This window comes from Carya illinoinensis, chromosome 11 (assembly GCF_018687715.1).
Source record: "Carya illinoinensis cultivar Pawnee chromosome 11, C.illinoinensisPawnee_v1, whole genome shotgun sequence".
Classification (NCBI taxonomy): Eukaryota; Viridiplantae; Streptophyta; class Magnoliopsida; order Fagales; family Juglandaceae; genus Carya; species Carya illinoinensis.
Genome location: NC_056762.1, coordinates 21,466,122 through 21,487,628, shown reverse-complemented (window position 1 = coordinate 21,487,628; position 21,507 = coordinate 21,466,122). Strand labels below are relative to the sequence as shown.

The following is a 21,507-nucleotide window of genomic DNA, read 5'->3' as shown; positions in this document are numbered from 1 at the left end:
TTAGTGCGATGCATTGGAAAAAACTTTTTCAGAAATTCAGCTTGCATTTCTTGCCATGTTCCAACGGATCTTGGCCTCAATGCATTCAACCATGTTTTTGCTTTGTCCTTAAGAGAAAAATGAAACAACTTCAATCTAACAATCTTCTCAGTACAGTTTTGATCCAAAAATGTGGAGCATACTTCCTCAAACTCCTTGAGGTGCAAGTAGGGATTTTCGGAATCCATTCCATGAAAATGAGGCAATAATGGTATCATCCCATGTTTAAAATTGAAATTATGAGCATTCAAGGATGTAATGATGCATGATGGAGTGGTGGTCCTAATAGGATGCAAATATTTTCTAAGTGTCCTGTTGGGATTTTCCATCTCCCTATTATTGTGTTCTTCTTCTTCAGCCATGTTACTATGCGTGTCAAATGATGATTCAAATACTGAATTAAGAGAAATAGATGATGCACTCGATGATGAGGTCGATGATTCAGTCCTAGCAAGTCTATATGTGCTATCTCTAGTCCAAACAAACATGTAGCTTCAGTACAAAACAAGATAAAAGTAAATAAGTAAGATGAGAGGTAAAGATATCATCCAGGCTGTGAAGGGTTTCATAACTCTACAAACGTCCTCTCAGGAAAAATAGAATGCTTTGAAAAACACCCGTTGTCCCCGGCAACGGCGCCAAAAACTTGATCAGCTTATAATTTTATCTTCCAAGCGTAGAAGCTGTTAAGGTAATACAAGGATAAGTCCAGGATCGTATTCCACAAGGACAAAGAGTTATCAAAGTGTTTGTGAGATTTTCTTTGTGTAAAAGATGTATCGATTATAAAAAATGAAAATGGATGTGGATCTATGTTTCTAAAATTATCAAAACTAAGAGGCTTAGAGAAAGTGTGTAGCAAATGAATTAAACTTGTAAGAAACAATAAAACAAACACTTGGGATGCAATTTTCACCTACTGATTTGGAGATGGATTTACTTCTTTTTTCACATTCTCTCAACCATGGTCGTATTCCTAGAAGTCATGGTCGGATAATATAGCAATGAACCACAATTCTTGGCCTAATAAAAATACTTGACAGATTATATGACAATTGTAAAATAGTGAAAGAAAACCATCAAAGTCTTGTTACTTGTTCAAGTATTAATTGTGCCTTTACGTCTACAACTAATCTAAACCAAGAACAAAGAACTTCAATCATTTCTATATGTAAATTGAAATATTATCCAATAAGTTAATCATTTAAATCAAATAACATTGAAGAAAATTCACTCCAAAATAGTCATAGGTTACTTATTGAATCCCAAGCTTAAAATCTACCCTATCATCTCTAAATTAGTGAAATGCTAAAAAATAATGAATCCTAACATTTCAAGTTATTGTAAGAAAATAAATGCAAAATAAATAAAACAAGCCAAAGGAACCAAAATCTAGAAATCACTAAAAGCTAACTAGAAAACTCAAACGAAACTAAAGAAAATAAAAGACCCAGAGAGAGAGACACCTCCACGCCGTAAACGTCAATGTAAAACTAAAATCAGAAAAAGAGATTCAATCCAAACTAGACAAATAAATGAGAAACAACCGAAAACTAAAATTCACCAAAGAAAAGTCTGGAACGGAAATGTAAAGCAAAGAAAAACAAAACAATAACTTTAGCTCCGAATCAAAACGAAAAAAAAAGAAGAAAATAAAAATAAACAGTCGCCCAAGGGTTTGAAAATCCCCAAAGAGAAGGCCTCACGCCGACTCTAAGTTCCACCAAGTTCCGAAAGAAGAAAAAAAATAAACTCAGCTAAAAACAAGACCAGCCGACTCCCTCTTAAACGAAAAAAAGAAAGAAATAAAATTAAAACTCCCAACTACCATGCTGCTCTCCGTCTAAATGAAAAGCCAAGTTTTTATCCTTCCAAAAACAGCCGCCTGCCTCCTTAAAGAAAAGAAAAGAAATCAAAACTAAAGACTACCCTACTCCTAGTACTAGGTCTGGAACCAAAAATAAATTCACATGCTAAAGTTGAAACCGAATAATCCTCTGCTGCCTAGAGTCTGCAACATGCTGCCTCATAGATGAGATTCCAACTTGAGATTCCAACGTGCTGTCACGTCCAACGGTCTCCAACGTGATATGCAATTGATCTCCTGCTGCTCCAGCTATCCGAACGAAAAAGAAAGAAAAAATAACTCTCTGCTACTACTGCACGTCCGAGTGGTCCCCAAGTGTAGAACCGAAAAGCACTCCAACATGTTCTCTTCTTTGAGTGAAGTCCAGCTCTGTCAAAGTTGAGGGCCAGCAGTTTTATTCTTCTGCTGATCTGTTGCACGTCCAGCTACCCGAAAAAGAAAGAAATAAAATAACTGATCTCTTGCAATGTGCTGCGTTGCTCCTGCTTTCCAAAGAAATCCAGCATGATGCATGAGCTGCGTTGCTCCTGCTTTCCAACATGTGTGCTGTCTGTCCGTGATTGGCTCTCCTCTGTTGAGGCCACGCCATTTCCTCTGTTGTCCGAGTGCCCCCTTGTGTTCCCTTCATTTATTTCTTTCACTTGCTTTTTGAATTAAAATCATTCCCAGCTTGGACGTGGGCTTCAGTAGTCTTTTATCTTCATAGATTTTTTTTCAACTATGTAGGCAATGGCTTTACTCCTGGACACTGACCAAGATTCAAATATAAGTTTTACGTAAGCATTAGTCGGCCCCACATCAAAATGCATGCATCTATGTTTAATTAGGGCTAATATCTTATTTCTCATGTCAAATAAAGTTAAGTCACATTATCTAATTAATACTCTTATTTTAACTCATAAAGCACTTTTAACTCAAGATATTTAAGAGTATTAACACCACATAATTGACCATTTATCAGCTTAGGCTTCAGGGATCTCAGTTACTTCAATAAAACACTCCTAGCTAAACAATTGTGGAGGTTTATAAAGGAACCAAACCTTTTGGTCTCTCAGGTTTTCAAGCAGAAGTATTTTCAAATAGTTATCTTTTGGAAGCCAAACTGAGAGGTTCACCCTCGTTTGTGTGGAGAAGCCTATGATCTAGTCTGGGATTGATAAAGTAATGAATGGTTTGGAGGGTGGGGAATGGAAAAAGCATCAAAATTTGGAAGGACAAGTGGCTACTTCGTCCTATGACTTTTCAGATCCAGACTCCCATGAATACTTTTGATACATAAATCATGGTGGAAGCATTGATTAATGATGTAACTAAATCATGGAAAAAAGAGGTGATGGCTGCAGTTTTCAGAAAAGATGAAGCAAAATTGATCCTATCTATCCCTTTGAGCAGCATAGGGCCTATCCCTTTGAGCAGCATAGGGTCGTGTGACAGGAGGATATGGGCAGCTTCAGTAAGAGGGACTTTCTCTGTCAAGAGTGCCTACTTTCTAGAAAATTTACTATAGAAAAGAAACACAGGTGACACATCCTTAGGTGGGTCCGCTAATGGCCTGTGGAAAAAAATCTGGGGCCTTAATGTACTAGGCAAAGTCAAAATGCTGTTATGGAAATGTTTGAACAGGATCCTTCCCACTAGAGATAACCTATTCAGAAAGAACATAGTGGAACGTAATATATGTCCAGCTTGTCTAAGAGAACTTGAAACCGTAGTGCATGTAGTTTGGGAATGCCCTGCAGTAGTAGATGTATGGGGAGGGATACCACTTTTCAGAAAATGGAAAAGAAACTTCAATGATTTCCATACTTTATAGGAAGAAAATGGTGGTGAAACTAAAGCAGGAAGAATTGGAACTCGCATCTGTAGTGTTCCATCATCTTTGGACAAGAAGGAATGGTATGATTTTTCAGGATGTCTTTTAGTCCCCTAATACAGTTACCACAATGGCACAGGCAGACCATGCAATATACAAGGAGGTGTTGACAAAAGATTCAGACAGAACAGCTGGAAGTCAAACAAATGACCCTAGTCAACCTTGGAAACCTCCTACATGGCCTATTTATAAAGTAAACTTTGATGCAGCCTTTGATCAAGCTAGTGGAAGAATGGGGATAGGAGTGGTCATAAGGGATTCAGAAAGGGAACTATTGGGGTGTTTGATTGCACCAAAGGAGCATGTCCCTTCAGTTTTCCAAGCAAAAAGCTATGCCCTTCACAAAGCTATGGAGTTATGCATTGAGTTAGAATTGTCACAAGTGTGTTTCGAAGGGGATTCAAAAGTTGTTATAGATGCTGTAAATTCAAAGGAAGAAGACAGTTCATGGTCTAGATAGAAGATTGAGGATCTTCAACAACTCATGGCAGCCTATCTCATGTGGAATTTAGTTTTTGTACATAGAACTGCTAATGTAAGTGCTCATACAGCAGCTAAGCCAGCAATTAGAGTTTCTAGTAAAAATGTTTGGCTGGAAGATGGCCCTATTGAAGTCAGAAGGTCCATCATGGATGACTTAGTCTGTAATGTACTAAATCAATCCTAGTAATGAAATTTCTTTCCTTTCAAAAAAAAAAAAGAAAAAACAAGTGGATGGCATACAAATTTGCAAAGAGGCCCTAAGGATAAATCACCTTTTATTTGCTGATGATAGTGTATTGTTTTGTAGGGCTAATTTGCAGACTAGTTTGAATATCCACTACATACTTGAGATCTTTGGGAAAGCATTTGGATAGAAGGTGAATAAAGACAAGACCTCGACCTCGATGGTGTTTAGCAAGAATGTACCCAGCAAACAACAAGAGGAGATTATGTCATTTTGGGGGTGCAACATCATCAGCAGTGTGAAAAGTATCTTGGTCTTCCCTCTATAGTGGGTAGAAATAAAAAGAAAGCTTTCTTAGAGCTTAAACAAAAGGTGTGGCACAAACTTGCTGGTTGGAAGGAAAAAAATGTTGTCCCAGGGTAGAAAAGAGGTACTAATTAAAGTAGTGGCTCTAGTTATCCCAACTTACACAATGAGCTGCTTCAAACTCTCTGCATCATTTTTATTGAAATAGAAAACATGATGGCCAAGTTCTAGTGGGGCCAAAAATAGGATGAAAATGAAGTTAGATCGATAAGTTGGAGAAAAATGTGTGAAACTAAAGCTAATGAAGGGATGGGTTTCAAAGAATTATAAACTTTCAATAAGGCTCTACTTGCCAAACAAGGTTGGAGGATCATGACAGAAGACACATCTCTACTGCGTAAAGTGTTTAAAGTTAGATATTTTCCAAATACCAGATTTTGTGATGCAAAGTTGGGATCCTCTCCTTCTTATGTATGGAGAGGGATATGGGAGTCTAAAAAGAACTTGCTCAATGGCTGTAGATGGCGGGTGGGAGATGAAAAAGCTATAAATATATGGTCAGACTATTGGTTCCTAGGCCATAGGTTGATCTCAAACCCTTAACAAAGTGAAGAACCTGATTTTTCAAAAGTTAAGTATCTCATTAATGAAGATACAAAATGGTGGAATGTGGAAAAGGGTCAGAAGTTTGTTCCTCGAAAAGCAGGTGAAGTCTGACAAATATTGCTCTGTGCAGAAAGGAGACTTGATTGTCTCATATGGGAGCATGACAAGTTCAATATTAAGAGTGCCTATAGTTTCTTTCAATCCCTTGATCAGACTACACAAGTTGGTGAATGCTCAACTGCTAAAACTTAGGAAAAGCTATGGAAGAAGTTATGGTAGCTACAAATCCCATATAGAGTTAACATTTTTTCATGGACAGCCTGCAAAAATGGACTTCCAACTCTGCTGAAACTGAAAGAGAAGAAGATCGTACATAAGGCTTCTTGTAAGTGGTGTGGTGAGGGAGAGAAAGATGTAAGACATATTTTATGCCACTGCCCCTTACTTATAGAGCCATGGAAGTTGTATTTAAAGGATGTGATGGTGTTTGATGAGAATCTAGGCTTTCTGTAGATTGTTTGGCATGTCATGAGACAAGGCAAGAATAGGGATTTGGAAAAAAAAATTTCTGATTGCTTGGGTACTATGGTATAGAAGGAACTAGCAGATATTTGATGACAAGGTGCTAACTACTGAATAAGTCATAGAACATGCAATGTCCTTAGCTTAGGGGTTTAAAGATGCTAAAGCTTTAGAGTCATCCCGATAGCAAAGATCTTGTAGCTGGCAACCTCCCCCCTCGAAGTGTTGAAGTTAAATGTTGATGGGGCCATTTTTAGTAATTAAAGTAGAGCAGGAGTGGGAATGATCTTAAGAAATGATTTAGGTGGTGTGATACTAGCTGTAAGTAAGAAAGAAAATGCTGTAAATAATCCCATGGAAGTAGAGTTATTGGCTATTTTATGTGGTTTACAAATATGTATCCCCTTGGGCATCATTGATCTAATTGTTAAAAGTGGTTCATTACTGATGGTGAATGAAATTCAGGCAGCAGATGATTCAAGGTCTTCATGGGGCAGCTTAGTTTATGAAGTCAAGACTATGATGAAGTTGATTAGTTTATGAAGTGAAGACTATGATGAAGTTGATTCCAATATGTTCAATCCAACATAAAGGAAGAATGGCTAATGAAATAGGTCATACTTTGGCAAAATATGTTTGTCATCTAGATGACTTGATAGTTTGGTGTGATTCTTTCCCTGATTGTATCTCACAAGTTATTTAGTCTGAATCTTTGATGTAAGTGGAGTTGGTTATGAATAAATGAAAGTATTTTTATATAAAAAAAGAAAGAAATAACTTTTTATAACTTTTTTTTACTAAAATTTGGATAATGCACAATTATAGGGAGGCTAGTGTAAATACTCTTAGAGAAGAATGTATTATGGATATAACGTATCAAATATATAGATCAGTTAGGTTAACTCATTGTTTGACTTGAAAATGATACGATTATTAACTAAATTAATTTGGCTGTATCAAATTAACCTTGCTAATTATACTAAATATCAAATAAGTGTTGCCGCAAAGTTCAAAATCCTATTATTGCCTTTGATTGGGGAAATCCCTTACTATCCTATTAGGCTTGAAGACCATTTTACAATCAACCAGGGTTCAAAGACCTCTTTACCATATCATTCCCACGTTCTCCCAAACATGACATGCCCCGCTATAGATGTCATGGACAACCTATGTTATGGAGGAAGCAAGTGTCTTACGTGTTATGTCTATAATTTTTAATGTTGAAAAATTACACAATAGACCGAAATGGGAGAAATATTTATTCCTGGCCTGCTATGACGATTCGGGACTCAATCGATATAGTTTGGAGACCCCAACAGTGGCCCGGTGTGGCTATGTAGCATCTGTATGTACATCTATGACAATGAATAAGGAGTAAGTGCAGGGAAAGTAAAAAAATTGAGACACACAAATTTACATTGTTCGCATAATACCTATGTCCACGGGCATTTGGAAAAGGGAAATCTACTATAACATGAGTATTTTACAATCTCTCATAGCCTCTTATTTTTCAATGTACAACAGGAGTCAGTGATCTATTTGTTGGAGGAGATATTCTTGCTAGAGCTCTCATCATGAGACTGAAGGAGCTAAAGAAGAAGAAGAAGAAGTCGAAGTCCCCTTTCTTATTCGGTCTAATCTCTTTTTATCCCTTGCCTTGAGAGTGGTGAGGGATGTCAACTTTATTTCACTCATCGTTGGCATGCCTGACTTGCTTTTCCTCATTTTTCCTTTATCCCTTCTTTTCCGTCCCTTCCTTCTTTTCCCTCTGACACTTTCTTTTCCCTTATCCCCTCTTTGTCCCTCCTCCTTTATCTTCTAGTGGGGGCCCTTTGATGAGTTGGGCTTGGTTATTTGGGCCTGAGATATTTTATCCTCCTTCAGTTGCCAATGGACATGGAGTTTGTTACAATGGTTATTTGGGATGGAATGATGTGGCTATCCAGTTTTCTTTTATGACTATTGTTGGGTTAATTTTGTTGAGTGGATGTGTGGGCTGTCCGAGTTATTATGTGGCTGTTGGGCTATTTTAGTTGCTAAAATATGTGGTGGTTATACTTGTAGTGCGTGTGACATAATAATTACAATTGTTGGGTTATTTGATAAGGCGGGAGTGATTTGTTTTGGCTCGAAGATGCGGTGATGTGTATGATAAATTAGCTACTAATTATGGGCTTATGTTAATCCACCATAAGAATCAAGAAATTGCTGTATTGGAGTAGGTTTGTGTTGTGTAGATTATTAATATGTTAGTGCTTATTCTTTGGTATAGGTGTTGAGGTTGCTAGAGTTCAGAATCAAGATTTAGACAATACACTACAATAGTTAGGTAAGCGAGATTCCTATATATACTAGATTTTTCATCATAGAAAAGAAATGGACTAAGGTTTATTTGTGAAAATATGCATGTTTGTTTTGTAAAGAAATGTGAAAATAACCCCAGTTATGTGTTCTGTATCACTCATGAAATTTTATGATTGGTGTATGTAATCAAACTTTGGTATTCTATTTCTGAATTGTGCAAAAAGAGCGAATATGAAATCTAAAAATGTGTGCATACTAAGTGAAGATGCTCTGAATATGTTTTGATTATGTGAAAATGATATGATTCTATCCGGTATTCTGTTTGATATGTATCTGGTTTTGTTTCTGCTCTGCTCTGACCTTACCATGGGTGTAAAATTATGGCCTCTGTTTGGGTTGGTACCAACTTCTCTATCTCTGAGTGCACCCACTTTAGAAATAGAGTGGTTTTTTATGTGGTTTTTCCTATGTATACACTTGGGACTCTAATAATAATAAGGGGAAGATTCACTTCTATCTCTACCTGGTTTGGGCACCAGGGATATCACAAGCTTACCATGGGGGTTAAACATGGCTTCTGTTATGAGATGATGTTTTGATATGAAACGATAATGATAAGATATTGATGTTCAGATATGTTAAGCCAAAGAATTTTGAATTTGAGTATTTTGGTACTGTTGTTATGATATTTTGATAATTTCATTTGTTCCTACATCTTGCAACTAAATGTTTTGTTCTGCATCTTGAATTCTATAAGTGCTCATGTTTACACACTAGTATATGTCATTTGCTTACTATATTGTTAATAACTCACTTCTTATCTTCACGATATTTTCAAATGATTTTGATGATTCAGCTGGTGATCAGGAATAAAAAGCGAGAACAAGATTAGCAGAGAATAGGGAGTTGAGTACCTAAGGGTACTATTACTATTGGAGAATTTTTATTTGGTAGATTGGACTTTAGTATGTTTATGTGGTTTATGGAGACTTATGTAAATGTTGTTGCATTATGTTGAGCTTATTGGGAGTTTGTGAAATAGTTGATTTATTTTATTAGATTATTGTATTAAGAACTTGGTAGAGATACTTAAGTAATTGGCCAAATAGATGAAATTATGTTTTGTTTTGGAGCCTTTGGATTATAATTGTATTTGGAGACATGATTCTAGAATACAGGAGTTGACTCCTTAAATACTTAGGACTAGGACATTACATGCACCCACTAGGTTGCGTGCACATGGCCATCGTGGGCAAGGGCACTTAGGTGACAATAGAGGGCACCAGAATCTTTGTTATGCCACGGTGGTGTTGAACTGGGTGGTTTTTACCCCATGCGAGCTCATGTACATGGTTTGCATGGTGGAGCCACCTCTGTGGAGGAGATGGATGATGCCAGTGGTCAATATGGTGACCATTGGTACTTTTAGGTCCACGACGTGCACCCATCATGTTGCCATTCATGGCACTAAGTTGGGACATGCATGGCACTATGTAAGTGCATAGTGCCAGGCCTGACACATGTAGTGCATGTGCATGGGTAATGTGCATTATGTGTACAGTGCATTTAAGTGCACAATGGTCACCCATGGCCCCCTCTCTTTAGATAGTGCAAAGTGCACTTATATCTCAAGCAGCCAGGTAATTGGGGTTCCTGGCCTTACACTCTAGGTTTTTAAAAAGAAAACATTTTAAGTGCACAATGCACTTAATCACCCAGGTGATGAGAGTTATACTTGCCAATTTTTTTGTAACAATGCTATTCATAAAAAAATAATAAGGGTGAAGCTAAGAATACGTATCTGGAGAAGAACTTTATCTGCTCATTCGGAGATTATTTAATGCACCAGAAAATTGTGATTCTCCCATTTCTGGTGTAGAAAGTAAATCAAATCCCATAGACGACGCCTATTGTTAATGCCAAAAAATTTCACAACAGGTTAGAAGGGGAGAAAAATTTCATTTTCAGCCTACTATGTTGATTTGGGACTCGATCGGTGTGGTTTGGAGACCCTGACCATTGTCCGGTGCTGCTGTATAGCATTCGCATGCACATCCTTGACACTGAATAAAGAGTAAGTGTAGGGAAAGTAACAAGATTGAGATACACATATTTACGTAATTCGGCATAATGCCTATATCCATAGAGGTTTGGGAAGGAGAAATCCACTATAACATGAGTATTTTATAGTTCTTATAACCTCTCATTCCTCAATGTACAGCAGGAGTTGGTGATCTATTTGCTGGAGGAGATATTCTTGCAGGAGCTTTTGTTGTGAGGTTGAAGGAGCTGAAGAAGAAGAAGAAGCCAAAGTATCATTTCTCGTCCGGTCTGATCATTTTTTATCCCCTACCTTGGGAGTGGTGCTGGATGTCTACTTTATTCCACTCTCATTAGCATGCCTAACTTACTTTCCTTTATTTCTCATTTTTCTCTTTTTTTCTATCCCTTCATTTTTCTCCCTTTGACACTTTCTTTTCCCTTGTCCAATTTTTAAGCATTTCTTTCTCTTCCTTTGTCTTTTAGTGGCGGCCCTTTGAAGGGTTGGTCTTGGTTATTTAGGCCCGAGAAATTTTATCCCCCTTCAATAATTAACCGTCAAACTCAAGTGCAACTGTGGAATATTATTTTTGGGCCTACGAACACTTGACCCAATGGTTTTCCCTTAGTTTCGCATGCCTCATCTGGTGGGTTGGGATGTAAGAATTTGGACTAGATTATAGAACCACTAGTATGACTAATTAAGTTTAGGAGCATATGGTGGAACTGTGGTCACAATGACTACTAACTCTAATAGACATAAGCAACATTGTGTATTGACCAATGATTAATTAAAAAAAAAAAGAATTAACATGCACTAGTGAGACTGTATGTAAAGAATGTGACTCAATGTGATTGTGAATGAAATTTCATGATTAAAAATTTACGTTTATATGTATATAGTATAAAATAGTGTTTACTGAGTATTCAACTCATTTTTATTTTAATGTATGAATGTCCATGTAACACCCAAGCACATACCCTGGCCCAGGCCCGCGAAGATTCCAGCCACTTGAAGAAACAACGTTGTTCAGCAAGTAAATTTTCTCTTTCACTTTTCTCTCATGTTAGGTTTGGTAACTAAGTTCAAATACAAAATCCTCATCTCATCTCATCATTATAACTTTTTCAAATCCCAATTTAACTTTTTGAAATTTTAAAATAATAATAATATTAAAATATAATATTTTAAACTTTTATTTAAAATTAAAAATTCTCATCTCACTCCCCAAACCTAACCTCATTCCCTGTTAGTTTCTTCTTCCTTCTCCACTATGCATATCTCATTCCCCCATTTCAGACCCACAATGTGTCTTACCTCCATAACTACTCTCTCTCTCTCTCTCTCTCTCTCTCTCTCTCTCTCTCTCTCTCTCTCTCTCTCTCTCTCTCTCTCTCTCAACCTCCTTAGCCCACACGTTCTCTCTTTCTCTCATCACATCGTCTCTCTCTTGTCTCTTTCCCATGCAATTTTATTTTATTTTTATTTTTATTTTTTATGTTGCATGCCCCACCTCCTCAATTTCCAGTTGCCGGCATCTCCCTTACCCTAAAAGCGTCAGTACTGGTAAGCATCTCTCTCTCTCTCTCTCTCTCTCCTCTTCATCTAATCCTCCCACCCTCTCTATTTATTTCTTTGCCTTTACCTTAAGACATAACCCTTTCATTGTTATACATAGAGTGTCGACAACCACCCCAACCTTGGGAACTTGGTTTGAAGTTTTCTCTATCACAGGGCATCTCAAACGCTCTAAGTAACAACCCTCACTCTCGAAATCCAACTGACCACCATTCTAAGATTGGGTAATGTACTCAATGAGTTTTGGCCTAGTGACTATCGCTTAAATTTTTTTCTCTTGTAATTAGTTTGCTAGAAACTTGTGCTATCATTGGTAGATTTGTAAATTTCTGGTTGGTTAATGTTTAGAGGACCCTAGGATTGTATTGTTGTAGATGTGATTGAACTGATAATATTTGTGATTTATGATGGGTTGATGTGTGGTTGTTTTGAGGTGATGTGTGGCTATTTGGACTGTTTGATTTGCTTTATATGTTGGTTTGGGGCTTGTTTGGTTGTGGGACATGCCGGGAGTAAGTTGGTTGACTTGAAAGTGTGGTTGTTCACTTGATAGGTGCATGGTGAATGGTTTAGGAAAATTGAGGAGGTTGAACTAAACTGTTGGTGTATTGAAGGTGGAGTTGGTGTTGTGCAATTTTAGAAGTTTGAGGCACTATGATGAATTTAATTACTAATTATACGCTATTTATGAACTCAGTTGTTTATGGGCTTGCATTATTCTATCGTTAGGATTGTGACATTTCTATTAGTTGGATTGGTTTTGTGCTTGTGGTTAATATGTTAGTGAACATTTTTTGGTTTAGGTGTTGTTATTACTAGAGTCCAGGGTTAAGGACGTAGACAATACATTTCAAGAGTCAAGTAAGCAGTACTCCTATTCTAGATTGTGCCTAAACGAACTTAGGTTAATTTTTCGAAAAAAGTGCATACTTTGTTAGATCGTAACATTTGAAAACAACTTTGGTCATTTTTCTGCATAACTTACTATTTTTGAATAAGAAAAAGGGAAATATTTTTGTTGACAAGATTGGTGTAGACATGAACATTTTTGGCACATAGTTCTTAACTATATAAAAAGAGCAAATATGAAATCTATAATTTTGTATACAATTATGTGATATGTATCTGGTCAGCACTTATTTTGAAATGAAATTTTGCATCTGAAAACCTTTGGCACCAACATCTTTGTTCAACCTTACCATGAGTGTAAAATTGAAGCCTCTGTTTGTGTTGTTACCAACCTCTCTATTTCTGGTGCACTCAGGACTCCAAGAATTATAAGGAAAAGATTCACATTCTGTTTCTACTCGGTTGTCTGTTGGGATTTGCATAACCCTACCATGGGGGTTAAACATGGAATATGTTCTATTATGATGTTGTTCAGTTATGTTTATGCCAAAAGATTTTTTATGTTTTATGGCTCTAAATAAATTTTTTCTAAAGTTCGCTCTGATAATTTGATAATCCTTTTTGTTTTGCATTCTATATTGGCTCATATTTATATACTAATATATGTTCACTGCTTATTGGGTTGTTAATAACTCACCCAATATTACATTCAATATTTTCAGATGATTTCGATGGTTCGGCTGGGAATCAAGAATATGAAGTATGGGTAGGATTAGCTAAGGATAGTGGATTTAGTAACTAAGAGCACTATGATTATGATTTTATTTAGTAGAATGGATCTTATTCTGTAGATTTGGATTTATTGGTATACTGGTAGTTTTTTGAGATTTCGTGGAATTATTGATTTATTTGGTTGGAACCCTGTTGATTTATTAGACTTTATGGAGTCTTTGGTATTAGGAACTCTGCTGATGGTATTAGACTATGTGAAGTTCTTAAAATTTTTATGTATTGAAGGATTTCATTGATGTTAGTTTTGTGGAAGTATATATATTTTTATTAAAGGAGCTTTGGCGAGTTGTATAGTTGTGTTGTTGTGAGATGATTTTAGGTAACAGGAACTAACTCTCTACACCTATGGGTTTGGGGTGTTATAATCCAAGTTACATGTGAAGATGAAGCTACAAGATAAGAATTTGTTCCGGAGAATGAGAGGTCTTGTATGTTCAATCTTTAAACTAATACATTCACTATTCTAGTTTTAAATTGAATATAAAAAATTCTAGAAGTAGCATTTTTCCTACCCTAATTGGTAATTAAAAAAACAGTTAGTTGCAGAATCAATAGCTATATTTCTATCGTTTTGCAAATAACTACCTTCATTTTTAATTTATGCTAAATTTATAATTGATGTTTTGAGAAAGAGTAATACTATACATCACACTCTCATCCTATTTTCATCTTTTTAAGTAAGATGTAGCTCATTTATCATTATTGGATGATAAAGAAACATGTAATGAATTAGTATTCAATGATGATAAGCGTGCCACATCATACTTAGTGGGATGGTAGTATGGTGTATAGAATTTTCTTTCGGAAAATCTCAATTAACCACTTATGTTCATCTCTTGTCTAATCTATGTGACAAATAAGACATGAATACACAAATACAAAAGAATTGGATACATATATTAGCTTATGAGTGGCCAAGTTAATTAGCCCCACCTCAAAATTTATGTGGAAATAAACGGACAAAAGACAAAAAAAGAATAGTATTATATGCGTCATTTTAATCATGAGGAGACAATGGATGCCTAAAATAAAAAATACTATGGACCAGAATGCATGAGATACTTTTATCTTCCTCAAATAACCTTTTGAGATCAGGAACAAAATAAAAAGCACAATCTTTTCATGTCTTTCAACTAGAATAGAAATGTGTATCTAATATAAATGTACAGATGTAATTGTACATTTGAACTCTAGTTGATAAACTTGGTTTCAAAAGGGCTTATCTTGAAATTTACAGTGTATGCTTTTTATATGTGATAAACTCTTTATTATGTCTAGCTGTTGCTTTTACTGGTTTGTTTTAATCATGTCTTTGTCTGTACTGCTTTCTTGTTGAAAAAACAAATAAATATGTCTCTAGACAATGTCAAACTTTCGTGGCACTTAGGATTTGTTTGGAAAATGCATCTCATTTCAAAGTTTTTCATAATTTTCTTTTTGGATATTACTTAGACACAACCACTTATATATATATATATATATATAGGAAACCATCTTCATTACAAGATAAAAGCTTTACAAATACCTCTTAGTCTAAAGGACTTGAGCAATTACATTAGGGAAAGATCTCCACCACAAGCTAATATCATTAACATTACAAGGAAACCTTGCAAGCCCATGAGCTGCTTTATTGCATATTTTGCCAACATGTTGCACATTACAGCTCAGAAAATAGTTCATTAGCTCCTTTGCATCTTTGATCACATTACCCACCATGGACATAGAAGATACTGACTTTTGTAGCTCCTAAAGTTGCCTACTAAGATTAAAATATTTGCATGGAAAGCTTGTAAGGAGAGCTTACCTACCAAGCACAATCTGATGAAGAGACAGGCTTTGAATGATGAGGTATGCCCTTTTGCAGAAAAGAGGTGGAGGATGTTGCTCATGCTCTTTGTTTCTATCCTACTATTAAAGCATGTTGGGAGAACGGGAATTTTTTCTTAAACTTTCAAATAAATACAAAAAATAATACTACTTTTTCAAATTTTAAAATAAAAAAATTAATAAAAACTTATATTCTAACAATACTTTAACTTTATAATATTTTTATTCAACTTTCTCTTTCTTATTTTTTAAAACCTAATAAAATATTTAACTCAAATTATTTCACTACTAATTCCTCAAACATGCCTTTAGTGCCATGGAGAAAGCAACATCCATGGTTACTATCGATCCAAGACATCCTTGCAAGAATCCTTATGTTGCAATGGCAATGGCAATTATGGCATATGATACCTTTTGTTTTCAAGCCAACACACTTGGGAGTGTACAATAAAGCTGCATAGTTGACGCAGCCCGAATTTAACTAACTGGATAAAAGATAAATAGGTTGAAAATCTAAAACTTTTGATTATATTTGGAAAATTATCAAGCCGACTAATGTTCTATTATCTACCCAAATGACCTAAAATATATATATTATGACATTGTTAAACTTTGATAAAATATATATATATCTATAAATAATAGAAATAAAATTGGAAGTGGGTCAGGTCAGGTAAAAAATGCCACATTTTCTAAAACTATATTTGGGGTATGAAGTTCGGCTGAACTTTTTTAGTTCAGCCAAGAACTCTACCTTAGCCGAAAACCTTACCACAACCAAAAACCCTAAATGACTAAGAAACCAATCAAGTTTTGGATTCCCCTATGGCAACGCACTAGAGATATTTCCAAACTCGATAAGCGTTGTCCACTTCATCTTTCTCTCTCCATAAAAATTCAAGCCACAATCCCTAAATACACAAGTCACATACTTTGCCACCATCATTACACCTCCAAGTCGAGCATCCCCTACTCTTAGGTAAGTTCTCTTGAAATTCTCTTGTTTTTACTCTCATATCATCACACACACATGCATATCACCAATTGGCCACCATATACCCAAGCCTATACACATGTAGGCCACGGTTGGAACACCATCAATCCCTGAACACATACACACATTGAACCACTCTTAGCCTAGCACATCTTCATCCACAATCACCACCACTATCTTGACTTCATGACCCTCAACACATGCCTATAATATGTTCCAACCAAGCATGATAGAACACCCTTAGAACCTGACCTAAAATACAAGAGGAATTAGGGTTGGAAACTCCAAACCTCTCGGCCTCTCCTTGCACAATAGGTTTCATTTGCCTTAGGCAGATATTCACTCCACTAGATGCATTAAAACCCTCAACATGTGTGATATGTTATAGTAAGTAGGAAAGCAAGGAAGAGTCATAAATTACAAACCCTAAACCAAGTATGCATGTTTTGGCCAAGCCCTAAAACACAAGCATATTGTGAAACCCTAGAACCAAGAATGCTTTAAAACCTAAAATCGAGTATGACAGAGATCCTAAAACTTAGCATGAGTGAACCTAAACTGAATGTGATAGGAACCAAACCGATGATGATGCAAGCATATAACCAGCATGTCATGAGCTTTTAATCCAAGCATGCCATTAGCCCTAGACTTGAGAATGTTACAAGCATGAAGCCAAATATGTCACTTAGTTAGAAGCCCTAAACCGAGTAGAGTATGAGCCTTAGATATGAGTATTAGTATGAACACAAAACCGAACATACCATAGTGCCAAGTAGTTATAGTGATAGGAAAGGAAAAGAGAAAGCCAAGAGATCCATGCATGAAGCACAACACACCTAATGCATAATGATTTAGAAACTTTACATGATTGCTTAAATCATTATAGGTTTGATTGAAATGTTTGAAGAAATGAAAGATTAGCTTAAATTACTTAAGGATTAAGGTAAGTGACCATGATCATGCTTTTCAACACATCGCTTTATGGAAAACTATGAAAGTCTATTTTTTTTAAAAAAATGTATATATGTAGTATAGGTAGTGCATGTTTTTGAAATGTATATATGTATGTATAAGTATTTCTCAGAGGGCATCTTTTTATGAACCCAATGTATGATGATAGGATACTAGAGTTTTGCATGGTATTTATCATATGATTCAGTACAATGCTGCATAGATTTTTATGAAAAGCAAAGCAAATGTTTATGTAAAGAAAAGAGAAAGGCAGTATGAAAACATGAGATTAATGAGTTGGCCATATGAGAAAGGTACCATGAGGTTGGGATGGATGGCAACGTTGGAATGCATCATTGGTGGTACACCTAATGATAACCCATTTATGAGGTTTAGGTTCTTAAGTCGGCTAATCCGAGAAGAACCATTGATTGCGAGTGATGGCTTGCAAAATTTCGTATTGCAGATTTTACAAGTTCGCTCGAGCGGAGGCTTTTGGCCGCTCGAGCGAATTCAGGCAGATTCAAACGCTCGACTGCCGCTCGACAGGGAGCTCGAGCAGGTTGCTGAAAAGCGAAGATCGCTCGAGCGGAGACATTGGCCGCTCGAGCGAAATCAGGCAGAGTCGAACGCTCGATGTGCGCTCGATAGGACGCTCGAGCGAAATCAGGCAGAGTCGAACGCTCGATGTGCGCTCGATAGGACGCTCGAGCGAAATCAGGCAGAGTCGAACGCTCGACGCGCGCTCGACACCCCGCTCGAGCGAACATCGTATTTTGACAGATTTTAGGTTTTCCGCCGTGGGACCATATAAAAGGCCATTCTTCACTCTAGAGCCGCGGTTTTTGACTGGAGAACACTCTTTGGGAGAGAAAAACATAGCTAGAGGGATTCAAATCATTTGTTTTGGAGACGAAATTCCAATTTATTGCACGTACGTTGGATTCATACACGAGCACGGACGGGAGAAAGGCGTTGAATCGTTCTCTTGAGCTTTTGACGACCAGTTGAGGCTGCAAGGAGGATTTTTCAGTGTTTATTTTCTTCTTCCCATCTTCTCAGAACAATTATGGTGAATTCGTTTATGTTGAATTCCAATTCTAGTATGAGCTAAACTTTCTTTTTTCTAGGAAAACGATGTAACCTAATTCCGAACTATGCTTGTTTGTCCATGCTAATTTAATGCAATTCTCTATTTGTTTATCTGATTTATTCTGAGTTTAATGCTTCTAATTAACTGGCCATTGATTAGATGATTATTAATCTTGTGATTTGCTATCGAAAGAGGGAATCATAGGGTAGATCTTGGATATTTCAGCATAGGTAAGTATAGAGATCGAAAGACTTGTATGAACCTGTGTAGTAATTAAATCATTGGTCTTATTGCGTTCTTGATTATTTAATTTGCATACTCTTGTGTGAATTGATAAACTAGAATCACTTCCAATTGACTATCGAAAGAGGCTTTTGGATGAATTAGAGATCTGCTAATAGACAAAAGAGGTTTAAGTTAAATTAGCTGGATGAGAAAAGCATAGTGAAGAATTATGGTGAAATCGATTTCCTAGAAGGTTTCTTCCCCATTGAATTTGATCTTTGAAAGTCAGTTTTATTTTCTTTGCTTATTTCTCTTTGAGTTGATCTAAGTTTATTTGCAACTACAAAAACCTTAGCGATTCCTCTAGATAAAATTGAGATTAGTAAAATTTTGGTATTTGGCAAGAGTAAGGTACCAATCCCTGAGGACGATACTCTACTTATTACTTTACTATAAAACTACGATACTGTGCACTTGCAGTTTTGCACCGGTCAAGTTTTTGGCGCCGTTGCCGGGGATTGGTTTATTCTTATTCTTTTCGTCAATATTGATACAAAGTAATCTTGGTTTTAATTTAGAATTTTGTTTTAATTTGTTCTACAGGTGTGTTTTTGACATTGGATGCGCCGTACTAGATCTCGTGACATTATTCCTGTTGATCCGGAGATTGAGAGAACTCTTAGATCACTAAGAAGAAATAAGATACTAGCTATGGCTGAAGAAGATCGTGAGGTACTACCACGCACCTTGAAGGACTATGTACGGCCAGTTGTGAATGGAAATTACTCGAGCAGAATGCGCCAGCCAATCAATGCCAACAACTTTGAGCTCAAACCAGCTTTGATTAGCATGGTGCAGCAGGCTCAATTCAGTGGATCACCACTTGATGATCCCAATATTCACCTGGCTATGTTCTTGGAGATTTGTGATACTGTGAAGATTAATGGTGTTACTGAAGACACCATTAGACTGAGATTGTTTCCCTTCTCTTTGAGGGACAAGGCTAGAGGTTGGCTACAATCTCTACAACCGGGAAGCATCGTTAGTTGGCAGGACATGGCTGAGAGGTTTCTTGCTAAATTCTTTCCTCCTGCCAAAACAGCCCAACTCAGGAGTGAGATTGGCCAATTCAAGCAAAATGATTTTGAGTCACTCTATGAAGCATGGGAAAGGTATAAGGACTTGATTCGACGTTGCCCACAACATGGATTGCCAGATTGGTTGCAAGTTCAGATGTTCTATAATGGGTTAAATGGGCAAACTCGAACTATAGTTGATGCTGCTTCTGGTGGAACTTTGATGTCGAAGACAGCTGAAGGTGCTACTGCACTTTTGGAGGAAATGGCCTCAAACAACTATCAATGGCCAACTGAGAGGACTTTGGCTAAGAAGGTAGCTGGAATTCATGAATTGGAGCCGATAGCAGCTCTTTCCGCTCAAGTAGCTACTCTATCTCATCAGATTTCAGCCTTGACAACTCAAAGGATACCACAAAGTACAGAATATGTTGCATCCACAAGCATGATAGTTCCAAGCAATGAGGCGAGTCAAGAGCAAGTTCAATATGTCAACAATCGGAACTACAATTATCGTGGTAATCCTATGCCAAATTACTATCATCCAGGGCTTAGAAATCATGAGAATTTGTCATATGGAAATACCAAGAATGTGTTGCAACCTCAACATCCTCCAGGATTTGATAGCCAACCAAGCGAGAAGAAGATGTCACTTGAGGATGCCATGGTTTCCTTTGTTCAGGAGACCAATGCAAGGTTTAAAAAGACTGATTCACGGTTGGACAACATTGAGACTCATTGTAGCAATATGGGAGCTGCTATAAAGAATATTGAAGTGCAAATTGGGCAACTAGCCACTACCATCAATGCCCAACAAAGAGGAGCTTTTCCCAGCAACACTGAAGTGAATCCAAAGGAACAATGCAAGGCCATCACACTTAGGAGTGGAAAAGAAATAGAGAGGTCACCATTGAAGGAGAGCAAGTCCACCCCTACAGCTGTGAACATTGGCCAAAGCAAGAATAAAGTAGAAGAAGAGGAGATTGTCAATGATACACTAGAGGAGACCGACTTTGCTCCTACAATTTCATTTCCTGACAATCCTCCTATTCTTGCTCCTCCACTTCCTTACCCTCAGCGTTTTCAAAAGCAAAAACTAGATAAGCAATTTTCTAAGTTTTTGGATATTTTTAAGAAAATTCACATTAATATTCCTTTTGCAGATGCCTTGGAACAAATGTCAAATTATGTCAAATTCCTGAAGGACATCATTTCCAAGAAGAGAAGATTGGAAGAGTTTGAAACAGTGAAGCTTTCTGAAGAATGCAGTGCCATTCTTCAAAAGAAATTGCCTCAAAAATTGAAAGATCCGGGGAGTTTCACTTTGCCTTGCACTATTGGAGATTCATTTTTTGATAGAGTCTTATGTGATCTTGGTGCTAGCATTAATCTTATGCCACTTTCTGTTTGCAGGAAATTAGGACTTGGAGAGATGAAGCATACAACAATTTCCTTGCAACTAGCGGATCGATCCATCAAGTATCCACGTGGGATCATAGAAGATGTATTGGTAAAGGTGGATAAATTCATTTTTCCTGCTGATTTTGTGGTGTTAGATATGGAGGAAGATGAAGATATCCCACTAATTCTTGGTCGACCATTCTTGGCCACGGGAAGGGCTTTGATTGATGTTCAAAAGGGTGAGTTAACATTGAGAGTGAACAAGGAAGAAGTTATGTTCAACATTTACCAAGCCATGAGAATTCCAGAAGAGCCAAGCACTTGTTTTCGGATTGATGACATTAAGCAATGTGAAGAAAAGGCCTTTAAAGAAGATGCACCAGCCAATCACCTAGAACGAGCCTTGCAGCAAGATACATCACTTAGCAATGAAGTGGAGAGGAACTGTACTCTTATTCCTCTTAGAGATCCCGATTGAGGAAGATTGAAAAGTCTG

The 21,507-nt window shown here is 36.8% G+C and overlaps 1 protein-coding gene and 1 non-coding gene across 2 annotated transcripts; one reads left to right on the top strand and one right to left on the bottom strand.

The window, feature by feature from the left end:
* Positions 1-3,849: 3,849 nt before the first annotated feature.
* LOC122282290 lies at positions 3,850-4,239 on the top strand. The gene has a single exon (XM_043094247.1). It carries the CDS (start codon positions 3,850-3,852, stop codon positions 4,237-4,239), a length of 390 nt encoding a protein of 129 aa, XP_042950181.1.
* A 15,399-nt stretch (positions 4,240-19,638) lies between these two features.
* Positions 19,639-19,745, bottom strand: LOC122283480. The gene has a single exon (XR_006230883.1). It is a non-coding gene; the product is annotated as a small nucleolar RNA R71 (small nucleolar RNA).
* Positions 19,746-21,507: the final 1,762 nt, after the last annotated feature.